Source organism: Arctopsyche grandis, chromosome 4 (assembly GCF_051622035.1).
Source record: "Arctopsyche grandis isolate Sample6627 chromosome 4, ASM5162203v2, whole genome shotgun sequence".
NCBI classification, from domain to species: Eukaryota; Metazoa; Arthropoda; class Insecta; order Trichoptera; family Hydropsychidae; genus Arctopsyche; species Arctopsyche grandis.
The window spans coordinates 1,874,288-1,889,342 of record NC_135358.1 but is presented as its reverse complement, the minus strand read 5'-3'; the positions used below and the strand labels follow the sequence as shown (position 1 = coordinate 1,889,342).

Here is a 15,055-nt window from a genome sequence, read left to right as displayed (position 1 = left end):
CGCCGCCATTACGATGGTGCAAAAATATCGTGTAAGACGCGTTTGATATCTGCCCGGCAAGATAGTCGTTGACGTTTATCTGCCGTTTGTTTATTAGTTTTAAACATAGATGGCGGTAGTAAAATAAAATTATTGGTATTTTTATTCAAAAAAAAAATTTATATACAAATTATAGAAGAGGTATGTTTTTCATTATTGTTTTTTATTAGGAGAAATGTGCATATTTTACATATTTTAATGACCTTAAAAAATATTATATACAAAAAAGATTCGTACGTTTGCATCCAATGTGTCGAAGCGCCTATTTGTGTATTAATAATAAAAAAAGAGTTTTGATATATGTACATAAGTAGAATGAATCTATACACGGTGACCATTTGAAATGCGGTCGCTCGTGAAGTGCCAAATTTCTCAGTCTATTCACGATTCTAATACATATATTTAGGCTATAATGACCTAAATTTGTTTTCATTCAACCGTTTCGAATTCATTTGTCTGCTGAAAATGTGATGAACGTCTTCTGTAATTTATTTTCAATTTAGTACTGTTTCATATTGAATGAAATGTTGCAGACGAGAACTCGAGACGTAGCAGATCTTTGGACAGTTCCGTCGTTCTGGATTCCGTTTCCGGACAATTAAGTCAAGTGAGTTGAACTATTATTGTATTATATATTGGTATGGATTCGATTTTGTCAAGTTGATGATGTTGTTTTTGTATATATTTACAGCAGGAAGAAATGTGCAATCCATCTAATCCCAAACTACACAAAACGCCTTGGGGCAAAATGAAGGACATCATCCAAACTAGGAAAGAGTCAGTAAGAAAAAAACAAAACAGGAACAGTGTCAGATCTTCTTCTGGGTGTAGAACAAGTGAAAATTATTCCCTATCAGACGGTGGAGGACTGTCTCAATCGGAATCGGCTGAAATTTTATATGGAGTTGAGAAAAGTTCGCCCAAGAGGAAAATCTCCGGTCAGGAAAAGGGCGAAATAAGTGTGCAAGATTCGTCAGAGACGGCCAGGAGAACTACCCCAACTTTGACGGTCACAATGCCTTCCTCGGAGGAGTTGGCCAAGGTTACTAAAATCTCCAGTGCTCCAGAACCGTCTACGTCAGCTGTAGGCGATCAAATGTACAAGTTTGCAAGTCAAACAAAGATTGAAATGCAGCAGGAGCGAAATCATCAGGTACTGACGAAGCAGAAGTCTTTGGATTTGACAAAAAGACCAGTTAGACGAGCTGCTGTTGTTATGCAGGACTCGAGTGATGTGGATACTGGATCTCCAATAGTGCAAAGACATGACTCCAAATGGAAAAAAGTCAAGAAAGCTTTCTTGACTTCAGCTCCAACCTCAACTCCTTCTAGTCCTTTGAGAAATTCAGCATATTTCTCTTATGGTAAGTGCTTTAAAAAAATTCTATTTGAAATCAAAAATAATAACAATTTGTAAACTTTATAAAAAAATTTTGAAGCTCTCTGTACATATCTATATATATAAAAATGAATGTCTGTGTGTGTGTCTGTCTCGAATAGGAACTTTCAGGATTTGTTGTATGCATGTCCGGGAAGATTACTGTGAAAAAAAAACGGTAACGGAAACGGTAAAAACAGGAATGAGTATCATTCGCTATAATTTACAAATGTTTTCGCGTCACGACCAGGGTGTTCGCTGCCTGCGTTGTTCCGAAAAATGGGAACGGGAACGGGAACGGGAACGAGAACGGGAAAGGGAACGGGAACGAGAACGGGAACGGGAATTGCATGCATTATTGTGGCATTGCAACGCATGCAGGCTTCAGCTAGTATCTCAAATAATTATTTAGTTTAGTTTCTGAAAGACTCAATACAATATTTAAAACTATGATAACATTCATTTTTTCGAAACTGGTATTAAAACTCAACATATTGTAAACACGACTGAGTTTAAAATTGAATTTCGCAACAAATCTCTCATCCGTAGTCATTCGCCGTAGCATTTTTCATGAAATAAGTTTGTCGGTGAGACGTTAGTCAAGTTTGAAACGCAATATCTATTTCGAACCAACCTTTTTTAGGTATATACATACATACATAGGTAGTTGTATATTATAAGACCTATAATATACAAATACCTATGTATATTATAGGTCGTATAATATATATACTTGCATTAAATTAAATGGTAGTACAAAATCGCAACAAGCGAGAAATAAGGAGTGTGTTCTAAAATTCTTTATTTGGCATACGTTGAATCACACAGGGCGATCATCGATGCTTATTCATCATCTTAAAATACATATATGTATATGCAGTTATTTCTAAAGTCTACAAACATGTGGCCACACCGTGTAAATTAAACAAATTCATATTGCTCTACTGTGAATACTTTATTCGTTATAAATACATTTCAGCGCGTGTCAATTATTCGGAACATTGTGTGTATATGATAGGTCTTTACTCGTTACTTTCCTGCGGCACATTCGATAATGTTTGCTATAACTTTTTCCAAACTATCATATCCTGATTCGAGAACATGAGATAAACATGCTTTAGTCAATTCATAGATTATTTTTAATTCCGGTTTTGCAATGTTGATGGCCAATTTCAAAGCTTTAACGAGCTTGACAACTCTCTGTCCATTGTTGACATACTGAAATTGTACTCAAAATTAATATTTTGAAGAAAAAATTGTGGATCATTAGAAATAAAGTATAAAAATTATTATAAATAAAAAATAATTACGCCATCCGAAATGCAAGCCAATTTTTCCGTAGCATTTAGTGGTTTATCTGCACATGAGCTTATTATAAAGTTCCCCGCTTCAATTTCAGCATGTATCTAAAATAAATATGCCAACATCATTACCCGATTATTTGAATTGTCAAAATATCATAATTTATGCGTTAAAATATTTGAAAAACCTGTTCTTTGATTGCGTGGATTTTTAGGGCTATAATGATAACAGCATGTTTAGCCGTGGCGGTGCAATGTTTAGCAGCATAGTGCGTACCATTCATAGTATTTACAATATCATCTTCATATTGCAATATACAGGAAAGCAACTTATATTTGACATGGAAAAATACGCTAGATAAAATTATTAATTCTTCAAAGTGTTCAATTCATACAAACATTAATAAAACTTACCAAATCATCATCTCTTTGCATTAGTTCTTTCATCAATTCTTCTGTTTGTGACGTCAAAGCATTCTTCTCATAGTAGTTTTGATATGTAATAGCCTCACTCAACTGTAACACATCGTCTGCTTCTTGTAAAACAGCTGAAACGTTACTGTCGTCTAATGGTTTATTAGCCGGTAACGCACTAATCTATCAAATACATTTCATAGAAATCAATTTAATAAATATTATGTATATACATATATATATACATATAATATATGTACATTTAAATATGTATATATGAAACCATGCATACCTGATCAACAGACAAAGCCAATGCGATAAAAATAAACAGTTTAGTAGCCATATTGACTTGATATTAAAACGATGGTGCACAAGGAAGTTATGTATGTAGAGAGTCTTAGATTACTAACGTTTATATATAGAAATTGAGTCGTTTATTGAAGTTTTTTATAAGATAACGTTGATACTTGTAGATAATATATCACGAGTGTTTGTCAATGAAGTTGAAAATTTATTAATTGTTAAGTTGATTGTTTATTATTCTGCATTAATTGAAAATAATTCCATTCAATTGACAATTGACAATATCTTGCAGCATAATTCAATCGATACTACATCATTTGTTTATTATTATTACATTAAAAATGAATTATTGTATTCAAAGAACCCGAGGATATTCACATTGGATGCACCAAATCGAAAGGTGGATTGGAAGAAGAAGTCCGAAGAGACTATGAAGCCCTTCAAAATCGACTCAGTAGAGAATTCTGTGATAAAGCTGCTGAATGGAGTACGGGAGGTCCGGGATCAGCATCTGGCAACAGCCCATCCGGAGGTCATAGTCCAAACCAAAATTTCGTTAAAAAGATGGACGAATGGGAAAAGATCAAATGCAACAATGGTAATGAAATTTCAGAGAATTAAATAATAAATGTGAATAAAATGTTTCAAAGTAAATATTTCCAATTTGTGTAGCAGGAAATAGACCAATTGGTTCTGGTCCACCAACTCCAGCTGAAGAGAGGTTGTCAGCAGACTTTAGAAAAAAATTACATGAATGGCAGAAGTCTAAAGGTGCTGTTTCGAATCCAAGTGGACCATCTGCCGGCCCTACTTCTGCATTTCCAAATATACCGACGCACGCTCAACTCTCTGAAGATTTCAGAAAGAAACTTGGTAACTGTCAAAGTTTTTGCTCATGTGAAATTGACTTCTTTCAATCGTTTTACCATCTTCTGTTGCGATAATTTTAGAAGAGTGGAAAAGACTCAAAGCTACCAATTCAGTGCCGACTTATACCGGCGAGGATTCAGACCGTCCTCCTAGGGACCACGAAAGAGATGAACGGTATTTGGCAATAATTTATAACCAAAAGCTAATATTAAAATTTTAAATATTAATAGAATATCGATTTCAGCATTATGAAACTTAAAAAAGCTGTCGGTCTCCAGAAGAAAGAAGTTTTGGTACAAACAGGTGCAGGGTTCTTCATTTTTGAAGGTAATTACGAAAATTTGAAGCAGTTTATAAATTTCTCTTCAATTATAACAACACATTCATATTATATTTAATAGGAATAAGCCGATCGTTCACTCGAAAACTGCACGAATGGGAAAAATCTCGTGGAATAGCACCGGAAGCTTCTACAACGGCACTACTTAGAGAATCTTTGGCACGTCCTCCATTACCTGTCACGCGCACTACAGGTAATATTAATTTAACTAAACATCTGTACAATAGTGTTTCATATATTCAATTCATTTTACATTCAAGGATACGGTCCATGGCCTTCGGGATATCAAAAGAATGAACGAGGCGTACTGAGACTTCAACGTTCTCAGTCGGTTGGAAGTGTTCGTGATGATGCAATTCCACATGTGTCAGCCTCAGCGTCAAGTTTGTCACTCACACACCTCGATGATTGCACCAACGTAAACCAGGTATTTACGATACTAAGTCAGTGAACTATCTATTTGGACGTATCCAATAAATGTATGTTTCTTTGGAAGGTGTCCGACGTTGGAGAAGAATGTTTCGATACGAGTATAGAAACTGAAGTCAGACCATTAGGTACTGAAAGTGATTCTGACGGGGGACCAGGAGCTGTATTAGTTGAAGTTGAAGACGAAGTGGAAGAGACAGCAGCACCTTTGGTGGCATGTTCTCCGTGCGCTGCTCCTCAAACTCCTGTGTACCGATACGGACAAGCTCAAGAGAGGCACAGAGCTTGGTAATAAAATTTTGTAGATTTGTCCAATTATTTTAAACGCATTTAAGGCTTTGAATGTATTTTTGATTTTGACTTTCAGTGAGAGTACAGATGGAAAGTTGACCCCAGTAGCATATGCAATCTCGGTTCCGCCTCACCCATGGATGAATCTCATATATGCACTCCAAGATATAACATTACAATTGATCAAAGAAGAAGACAACATTCAGAAGCTATTTGCTGGTGAATTTAATGTTAAAGAACGATATGCTGATGTATCAAAAAAGATTGAAGACTATAAAGGTAATTTTGAAGGTGGTAATTATAAATAAAAACTAAAACTTAAAGTTTTTTTTAATAAATTATTGGTTATTCTAGAACAATCGCCAGTAACTTCAGCAAAGTTTGGAGATTTAAAACGTAGAATGAGCAGATTGGACAAAGAAAAAGAATTATTGCAGGTAAGATTTGATTCCTTTGGAATTCTTAAATAATACATATTACATATTATTTACAATACATTCACCTGTTTTTTCTTTTTTTTAGAATTCCCTAAAGGAAAGAATAAATAATTTTAATCAGCTAGTGTTGAAATTATGTTCTAATGTTAAAGAGTTAACTTTTGATAACAAAGAAACTCCACAGTCATTGATGAAATCTATACATGTTTGCAATCAGAAGGTTTACTATTTTCTTTGTTTATACATTTTTTTCTTCACTGAAGCACTCTGAGGATATTTATTTATTTCAGATTCAAGATTTAAACACTCGTTGCATAGAGAGATATAAATCATGGAATGAAGATAAAAGCAGTGAGATTACATTCATCGATGAACTAACTCAAATCTCAACATGTATTGACCAATTGAAATTGGAATGTACTAAGAATAATATTCAAAGCAGAGAAAACAGTCTATGCATAACATACACCGCAAATAAGCCAAAAGCAAAAGAGACAATTTTAAAAACTGAACTCGAAGAGAGAAGTAATGCTGTCAATGTAAACACTGAGAAAGGTTTCAACGATCATAGTAAAACCATTGGCGAATTGAAATGCCCTGATTCATCTGAAATGTCTGGAAAATTGTCATCGACTGATGATAGAATCGACGATTCGGCTAAGGGTGCCCGGAGAAAAACTAAGGATGCTGTAGAAAGGGTGAGTTTAAGCACTGCAAAACGGAAATCAAAAATAAGGCAAAGATTAGAGAGAGAAAAATCACTTCAATCCGAAAGCGACACTGAAGAAGAAGTTAGCACTATTACAGTAGAATTTCCGAGAAGGAAGAAACCAATAAAATCTAAAGGTTCTATTGATTCTCATTGCAATTATCCACGACAGAATAGTTTCGAAAAGCAATCAAATACAGATTCTGGAGATAATGTTTTTGTTCTAAAATTAAAACCAAAATTAAACAGTCAATCATCTCTCAATAATGAAATAGATTTTCCAATGCATGATGCTTGTGCAAAGAAGGGAATCATCGTTAAAAAAGGATCTTTAGATGCTACTTCAGATCATTTATCGGAAAAAGATGATTCTTTGGAAATTCTACTGTCACCAGAACAGTTGCCAATTGAAATTCCACCTGAAGGAATTGAAGTACAAGCTGAATTAAATAACAATTCAGATGTATTTGTCAAGACAACAAGAAAAATATTTTCACCGGTGAGACGAGACAGTAAAGGTGAACCGAAAGCAGTAATTGGGTTTGATTTAGAGGCGATTGCCAATTCAATTGGCAAGACAGAAATTGAATCCAAAAAAAAGGAAGACTTTCAAGATAACCTACCTGATATTTTAGTAAACAACGAGATTAAGCGTAGTGAAAATAATAATAAAAGTACCAATGGTAAATTAAAAATGGATGTAGTTGAACTGAAAAGGCAATTGAACATATCAAGCAGTGATTCAATCATAAATACTAGATCAAAAAGTCCTTCGCCATTGATTGCTAGGAAAATTTTTAATTCTAACAGCTCATCCAGGACTCTTTCAGTTAGTAGAAATCCGTCCGATGAGTCTATCAGCCAGTCGAAAGACTTTCCACCGATTCGACGAGGATCTGGAGAGAGATTCATCGGCTCCAAAGGAAGTCCAGTATTGTCAAGAGCGAGTACACCAGGAATAACTGGAGCTTCCTTGCCGCCGTTACCTGCATCTCCGCCGACTGCCCGTCGGGACAAACCGCCGTTAAAAGAAACCGCTCCTTCTATTCGAATAATGATTCAAAAGTATAATATGAAGTTAAATGAAGAGGGTGAGTTCAATTGAACATTATTATTGATTTTACTTAGTAATATTACAAATATCATTAACGGTGAATAATTTAATGTTGTCAGTTTTTGTAAAGCATTATAAATCATTTTAATTTTTAACCTTATATCATTTACTTATTTTTTTATAAAAAATTTTATATGTATATGTAAAGTGTCTATATTATACAATATTTATTACAATTGAAATTAAATTAATTCTAAAATTATTCATATGTATTATAGGTACAGATACAAAAGTGCAATGTGGCAGTAATACACCTCCTTGGAGGTCTCCAAGATCCCAGGAACGTTTTCCACACGATGTACGTCGAGTAGTTCATCAAAATGTCAGGTATGGGTTCCGTCTATTTGATTGTAAGCAATTAAATATTTATATAGATACTCAGTGACTTGAATTAATTTTTGATTTACAGGAATAATCCATTCTTCGATACGGAAGTTCAAAAGTCGGCAAGCGCTTCACAAATCATGAAACAACCTACACAGAACGAAAAATATCGTATGTACTCGAAGGAGAATGTTAGCGATGGGTCAGAGATGACACCTCCTCTGCCGAAGAAAATGCTCAGAGGCATTTTGAAAAGCTCCAGTGCCGGTTCGCTGAAGACGACTTCTCCACTATGCCAGAGGAGAGATTATTCGAATTTGAAGCGCGAAGAAGCGAAATATCCAGTCTGCAAAGACATCGAAGTCGAAATTCCAAAGCCGATAGTTCCTAGTAATGATAGTAGTCGTAATGCTAATAATGTAAGTGACGAAGCTCGCAAGTCCAGCGAGCTGATCGTAGACGATGGCAAAAGTGCAACGAAGTTTTATGGTAAAAAGATAGACTTAGATCTTCTGAAACTCGCCAAGTCGTCGACGTGCATTCCAATACAACAATTCGAGCAAAATATTGATGACCGCTTAATGCATGAGCCGTCATGCAGTCGGGCAATCAATTTGAAGAAAGCCAAAGAGGAGTTCTTAGCGTCTGGATCAAAAGATGACAGTATAAAAAGAAACAACGAAGCACGTGAAAATGTTGACTTTTCAGAAAATAGGTAATTCTACTTATATTAAAAATTTTTTTATATTGAACATAAATTAAATAAATTATGAAAGATGTCTGCAACTGTATCTATGTATCTTGCATAGTTTTTGAAGTGCCGGGGAATGATCTGAAACAATAACTCCCATCATTACTCTCAAGGGAAAGTTGTAAACAGCCTCTTGAACTTATTTGCTGATTAAAAACTTTCCAGTACTTATTTTGCAAATAAATACTTTGTTTTTATATTTTGATTTTGATTTGTAAATGCTTTTTATTATTACGAAGTTATGTTCACAATACATCTTATATGTATTTTAATAGCTACTGATCTACTGATAATTTTCTATTTTATAATTTAATTTAATTTGGTTAGTAATCATAGTATTATATTATTCTAATGTGAATGTACAGCATAATAGGAAAAAGAGCTTAAAAACCTATTTACATATGTACACATATGGGGAAAATACTGACATTTTGTTGCTAATCTAATCGCTGCATTTCAAAATGATCACAAAACTTCGTCTATTGTTACAACGTACATTGTAGATAAAGTAAAAACCTTACATATTGAAATAATGTACTATGTTTTGAAGATCTGTATTGGAAATTGAATCCAATACTAAAACCGACTTAAAATTTTTTACCTCATACATACATATTTGATTTCAGATTAAGTCAAATAAGCTGTGGAAGCGACACCAGCTACGAAGGCTACACTTCAAATACCCAGACATCAAATCAGGACAACAGCCTTCTGATCAAATCTGCCTCAGTCGGAATGATCAACCTCGAGAGACAAGCTTTCGACAAATTTAACAGAGAAAAGGGCTACGAGTCCCTGCCGAGGAATCAAGCGACTCTATCGGCCGGAAAAGAGATGTCCAAGTCTGGAAGTAGATTTGGACTGTCAAACCTCGCATCTAAGTTCAGGAAAGTCCGATTGCGGAGCAAGGGTAAACAGACGGAAAAAGGAAGTGAAAAGGAAAAGCTAGATACCGTTACCAAGTTGTGCAGGCAGAGTCTTTTGGTGAACTTACATGGCAACGCTTCTACAGATCAGACGAAAAAGCATGGCGATGTCAGATCGAAGACTGAAAGGAGTCAATCACAGACTGACAAGTCTATATTTTTGGCTGGAAGGACAGGCGGGGCAGTAGCTGTTAACAAAGAAGAAGTATTTTATCCCTTTCACAGAAGTGACAGTCGCAATAGTTCAAAATTGGACAATAGTGGTCCAAGTTGTAGCAAAAGTTCACAAGTCTAACTATTCATCGAGAAATAACATATTTTTTCATTACATTAACATGATGTATGTACATATATGTAGTTGGCAAATAATAACACTGAGAAACAAAAAAAAAAAATAGCCGGAACGGAGACCAATAAATCTTTTCTAAGTTTGACCCATTGAATTCGAATATGATAATGATATTTGTATGTTGGCTTCCTCTCGTTTATGAGATATGATCGTTTAAAAAAATGCATAATTTTTGGCTATATCAGTTTTTTACTCAAAATCTAGTATTTTTTTACCAAAAGTGAGTATTGGAATCAATATTCAGATGTTTTTCTATTGAGTGTGATTTTTAGTTGCTTTAAAATTCGTATAATCAGTTACATAGCAAATTTTAAATGTCAAAAACATTTAGTTTTTCTATTATGTATCCAATGGCTATCTCGAGGTATGTATATCTTAAATTGTTGATTTATTTCTAAAAAATTGAATTACCACGTGAATGATCTTCTTTGCTGTATGTATCCAAAGCCAAAAATATACTTTTTATTACACATTTTTTTCTCGAGCTATTATGTATATCCATTGGGCCAATTTTATATTTTACTACATTTACAAGGATTGGTTTTCAATCTCAATATATATTTTTATATCTGAACGTAATAGTTCGAGCGGTAAATGATTTCCAACTTGTATTAAACGTTTAAATATTTATACGGTATATTTTTGACTTAAAATTTGCTAGATAATTAATTATAATTATTTTAAAGCAATAAAAAATTACAATCAATAGAAAAAAACATCTGAATATTGATTCCAGTACTCACTTTTGGCACAGCAATACTAGATTTTGAGTTAAAGACTATAAAAATCAAAATTCTTCAAAAATTGAGCAGTTTTTTAACGTTTATCATAAAAGAAAACAAAAATCATTGTCATATTCGAATTTAGTTGGTCAAACTTAGTAAAAATTGATTAATCTTTGATCCGGCTTGTCAAAAACTTGATTTTTTGTTGCTCAATATAATCAGCAGTACAAAAGAGCACATTGCTTAAAAAAAAAATGAATAATGTAGTCCGACAACAAAATATAAAAATCTATTTGCAAAAATCTTCAATCAAAATAAATAATTTGTATTGATGATTGACTTACATATGTACACAGATGATTTAATAAAACTAACTATTGAATATTTTGATAATGAATACGATAAACTCAATTAAAAATATAAAATTGAAAAATATCTACTATATATGTAGGTACATATTATATTATTTTTTTTCAATAATAATATTTCACGAAAACTTTCATGTGTATGAACATATGTCCATCAAAATTAAATGCTTAAAATAATATATAAACTAAGGGTGATGCACGATTTTGGTACGAATATGTACATATTAAGAAAGTAATATATTTTTTAAGCCAACGAATCGATCGAAAATTTAACGTAATGAGGAAAGAAAACCTCATTGTTTGTAAAGAAAAAATAAATCAAATTATAAGCTGAATTATGGTGCTTAATATATAATATAATATTATAGTCGTGTACGTTTGTTAATGAAACGTTAGCAAAATGTGTAAAATGCAGCGAAAAACGAATCGCAATATTATTTTTTTAAATTGTATATTTATTATTAAATGTGTGATACGATTTAAAATGCATTTATATAACAATATGTTTATATGTTTATATTTTTAGATAGTTTACTAATATATGTATTGCTATTTGTATGTAGGTAATTAATTGTACGGAAATAACTTAAATGAACGTCTTTAGAATGTTATGTATATTTTTTGTATGGTGTATTATATTTTACAACGATCAAATAAAAGCCTTTTTGTTGACCGAAATTATTTTAATTATTTTTTTTTCCACACCCAAGATCAACCCCTTAACGACCGTCGCGCTCGCATAATCGCTTTGTTTGCTTTATTGCAATTTAATTGAGTAATTTCACATCGAATTGAGAGAGAGAGAGACCCAGCCCACCCTAAACTACTATAAATGATATAATTTCAGGTTTGATGTGTTTGTTTAGCTAAACGTTTCCTCTAGGATCAAAATCACGTTGCATATGATGTAGTCATTAGACGGCATTTTAAAATCATCACACACACACACACACACACACAAACGCGTCATTAAACGAGAATTTTCTTTATGTTTTTATTATTATATATTATATCCACATGTACGCACAATGTTACGATTTAACGAAAGGTATGTTATTAACGTGTTCGATTGATGTTCATGTTCAACAATCACAAAAGGATCAAACGCGCGGTGGCTTAAAGTCTAACTAAACTTATTCGAGAGTCGTCATTAAGTCATTAGTGATTTTCGCGAGCCCTGCATTTAGCGGCCGCCGAATGTCAAACTGTGCAGTTCTCGCTTTGTTGCCGACTTTCTTCTTTGTGGCCGTAACGATCGGCTTGCAATTATCTGCAACTTATTTTGTGTGTAAACACTTTATTGTGCAAAGAAATATGCAGGACGTTAAACAAAAAAAATAATGTAAAAATGATACATAGAAGTTTTTTATTATTTATTTTCGAAATATTCAGTAAAAAAAATCACATATTTTTGAACAATCGTGACGAGCGCATTTTCATTGTGATTCGAAGTTGTTATTTATATGAATATATCTGGATACATCTTCATTCTATTGCCAACTATAATAGCACGTGCTTATTATTATATACGTTTCGTAGAGCACAAAAGAGAACCAATTCCACAATATTTATATTCTACATATAATTTACAATAGACTAAAATCTAATATATAATTTCGAAAGAGACTTTGTATGTATGTAATTATGTAAGTATGTATATTATTATTTTATTAACAGATTGCTCCAAAGCGGCGAATGTGCTAAACAGATTAAGAATCGATAAATTATTATTAGGTTGTGGCTATTTGCAGGTACTATATCTGCGACAGGCGCAAATCCTTCTGCGCATGCGCGTGAACTGTCACTGTCAGCGTGTTTACTTAATTAAAATTTTGTTTTAAACCTCTTAAAATTTAGTTCGAACTCGTTAAGAGACGTAGAGTAAAAAATATAATCCAAATTAGTTAAAATCAGATAAATTGGCAAACTCTAATAGGAAACGATCGACCTGGAGTCACAAATTTAAGATGTGGCCAGCAGAAACCAGTGGAATTTGAACCCGTGACTAGACCACTAGTCTATTCTGTATTTATTTTATCGCATATTTAAAGCTTATTAATTGAAGCTTGTTTACTTTATATAAATCAATATCTAAATTGGACTAAGTGAAGTTTTGGGACGGGAAATATTAGATGAACTTATATAATCATATAACCTTTGCAGGACAGAGCGTCGAGATCGAACGAGTGTCCCTAGCCGGGGTCGAGTAAGACCCCAGTAATTTTTATTCAAAATAATGGGTTTTTTTCTCAATACAAATGGGTTCAATATATATCTTATTAATCATTTTATACATTAACATGAAAAAGTTTTAGTCGTATAGCATGTTTTTGACTATATTTGTATTAAAAAATATCGACATGCAAACGCACATACATAGGTAAGGCCAACAGGCGACTGCATGACTCAATAGCCACGCGCCAAAAGCCACGAAAACAATAGCTTACGAAAATATGGCTGTCTCTTTCTCTCGCATTGATTCATCGATCAACAAGAATATGCAAGCGAAGAGTCAAAAACATGATTTATCGCTACCGCCTTTAAATCATACTTTGGAACGTAGAAATGTATAAATGTATTTTTTCACGATGTACTCCTTTTCCAAATCATACAAAATCTATTAGAATAAATTTATTGTAGTTCATTCTAGGAATACAAGAAATATATGGTGTATAGCTTTGAAAACCACATAGTTATTACGAAAAACGTAAAAATTGGGGCACTTGCATACCCCATTTCGGTGAGGAAGGGTTCATATCTTATTTATTAGATATTAACTTTGTTAGACTAATATCCCACATAACAATACATGGAATTTCAAAAATCTAAATAAAATATTCGGTAAGGGATAATATTGAATATTGTGATGTGTTTTCAGAAAAAATATCAAAATAATCAAAATACACGAATTTATAATAAAACTTGATGCATTCCCAGTTTTCTATATGCTTTCTATTCATAGTCTGTGTATATGTGTTCCATTCTTAACCTAAATTGAATTGATCATCGCAGAAAATCACTTTTATTGTCAAAATAGCCAATCTTCGATAAATTCCCTCCCCTGTGTGGTCTCCAGAAGGCTCATTAATCATTTGGCAAGCCTTTTTTATACGAGGATACCCGTTATATGTATGTCGGCGCAAAAGGACCTGTGAATTTCCTTGCAAACTTGACAAATCTATCAAACCATTAGTTATCATTAAGAGCATCACGCTTAGATGGCATCGCTCGATACGGTCAAATTAAATCGGCACTTAAAAAAAGGACCACGCGTATTATCCTCGAGGATATGATTGGTTCCGACACGTTATAAGGAAAGTCCAATTTATAAGGACATGAAGAAGAAAAATAAAAAAACAACCGTGCGTGCACATCGCTATACAAATAATCACGTTTTGATAATCCAATTTGATGTTTTTTCGCATCATCACGCGATGTTTGTATTACGCGCTCTTGCTAAATATTAATTTTCTTTCGAAGCCGGTAGCCGAGATGATGATGATGATGAAGTTGTCACATCTTGAACACGTCTCGGAGACGACGAAACGGTCTTCCAGCTCCTGAATCTCGAGGATTCATACCACTTATTATTGAGTTAACACGCAGTGCGTTCGCTTGATCGGATAATGAATAATAATTGCATGTGAAGAGTTCACAATAAAAATCAATTTTTATAAGAGACGTTTCATTTTGACGATGCAGACAGGTGCAGTCGTTGTCAAACTTTTGATTTTTAACAACAAATGTGTCGAAATTTTTAAACTGGGTAATTGGCAGACAAATCTATCGTAGGGTCTCTGTAGATTAAATTTGTTACAATTAAAGACTTGTCGAGAGATAAATCTATCAATTTTGTTTCTAAGAATCAAAATTACAGCCAAAATGAAATTTTACTTTAAAAATTATTATTTTGAATAAAAATATCAATAATTTTATTTTACTACCGCCATCTATATATAAAACTACGTAAGACTACGTAGACGTCAC

General features: G+C 33.2%; 2 protein-coding genes across 2 annotated transcripts in view; one reads left to right on the top strand and one right to left on the bottom strand.

Moving 5' to 3' along the window:
* Positions 1–10,973, top strand: part of LOC143910314 (uncharacterized) — a 30,862-nt gene extending 19,889 nt beyond the window's left edge. The window contains exons 2-18 of the mRNA XM_077428731.1: positions 573–646; positions 731–1,403; positions 3,797–4,033; positions 4,111–4,308; positions 4,386–4,479; positions 4,550–4,632; positions 4,707–4,838; positions 4,906–5,072; positions 5,142–5,362; positions 5,442–5,644; positions 5,720–5,802; positions 5,888–6,022; positions 6,093–7,602; positions 7,844–7,952; positions 8,035–8,664; positions 9,327–10,178; positions 10,712–10,973. Of these exons, the coding sequence (XP_077284857.1) occupies positions 573–646; positions 731–1,403; positions 3,797–4,033; positions 4,111–4,308; positions 4,386–4,479; positions 4,550–4,632; positions 4,707–4,838; positions 4,906–5,072; positions 5,142–5,362; positions 5,442–5,644; positions 5,720–5,802; positions 5,888–6,022; positions 6,093–7,602; positions 7,844–7,952; positions 8,035–8,664; positions 9,327–9,921 (5,144 nt within the window). The 3' untranslated portion in view covers positions 9,922–10,178; positions 10,712–10,973. The remainder of the gene's footprint in view (positions 1–572; positions 647–730; positions 1,404–3,796; positions 4,034–4,110; positions 4,309–4,385; positions 4,480–4,549; positions 4,633–4,706; positions 4,839–4,905; positions 5,073–5,141; positions 5,363–5,441; positions 5,645–5,719; positions 5,803–5,887; positions 6,023–6,092; positions 7,603–7,843; positions 7,953–8,034; positions 8,665–9,326; positions 10,179–10,711) is intronic.
* LOC143910316 (uncharacterized) lies at positions 2,203–3,554 on the bottom strand. The gene is made up of 5 exons (XM_077428734.1): positions 3,425–3,554; positions 3,133–3,315; positions 2,907–3,047; positions 2,728–2,823; positions 2,203–2,635 (listed from the first exon to the last, which is right to left on the bottom strand). Exons 1-5 carry the CDS (start codon positions 3,473–3,475, stop codon positions 2,447–2,449), a joined length of 660 nt encoding a protein of 219 aa, XP_077284860.1. The 5' UTR covers positions 3,476–3,554; the 3' UTR covers positions 2,203–2,446.
* Positions 10,974–15,055: the final 4,082 nt, after the last annotated feature.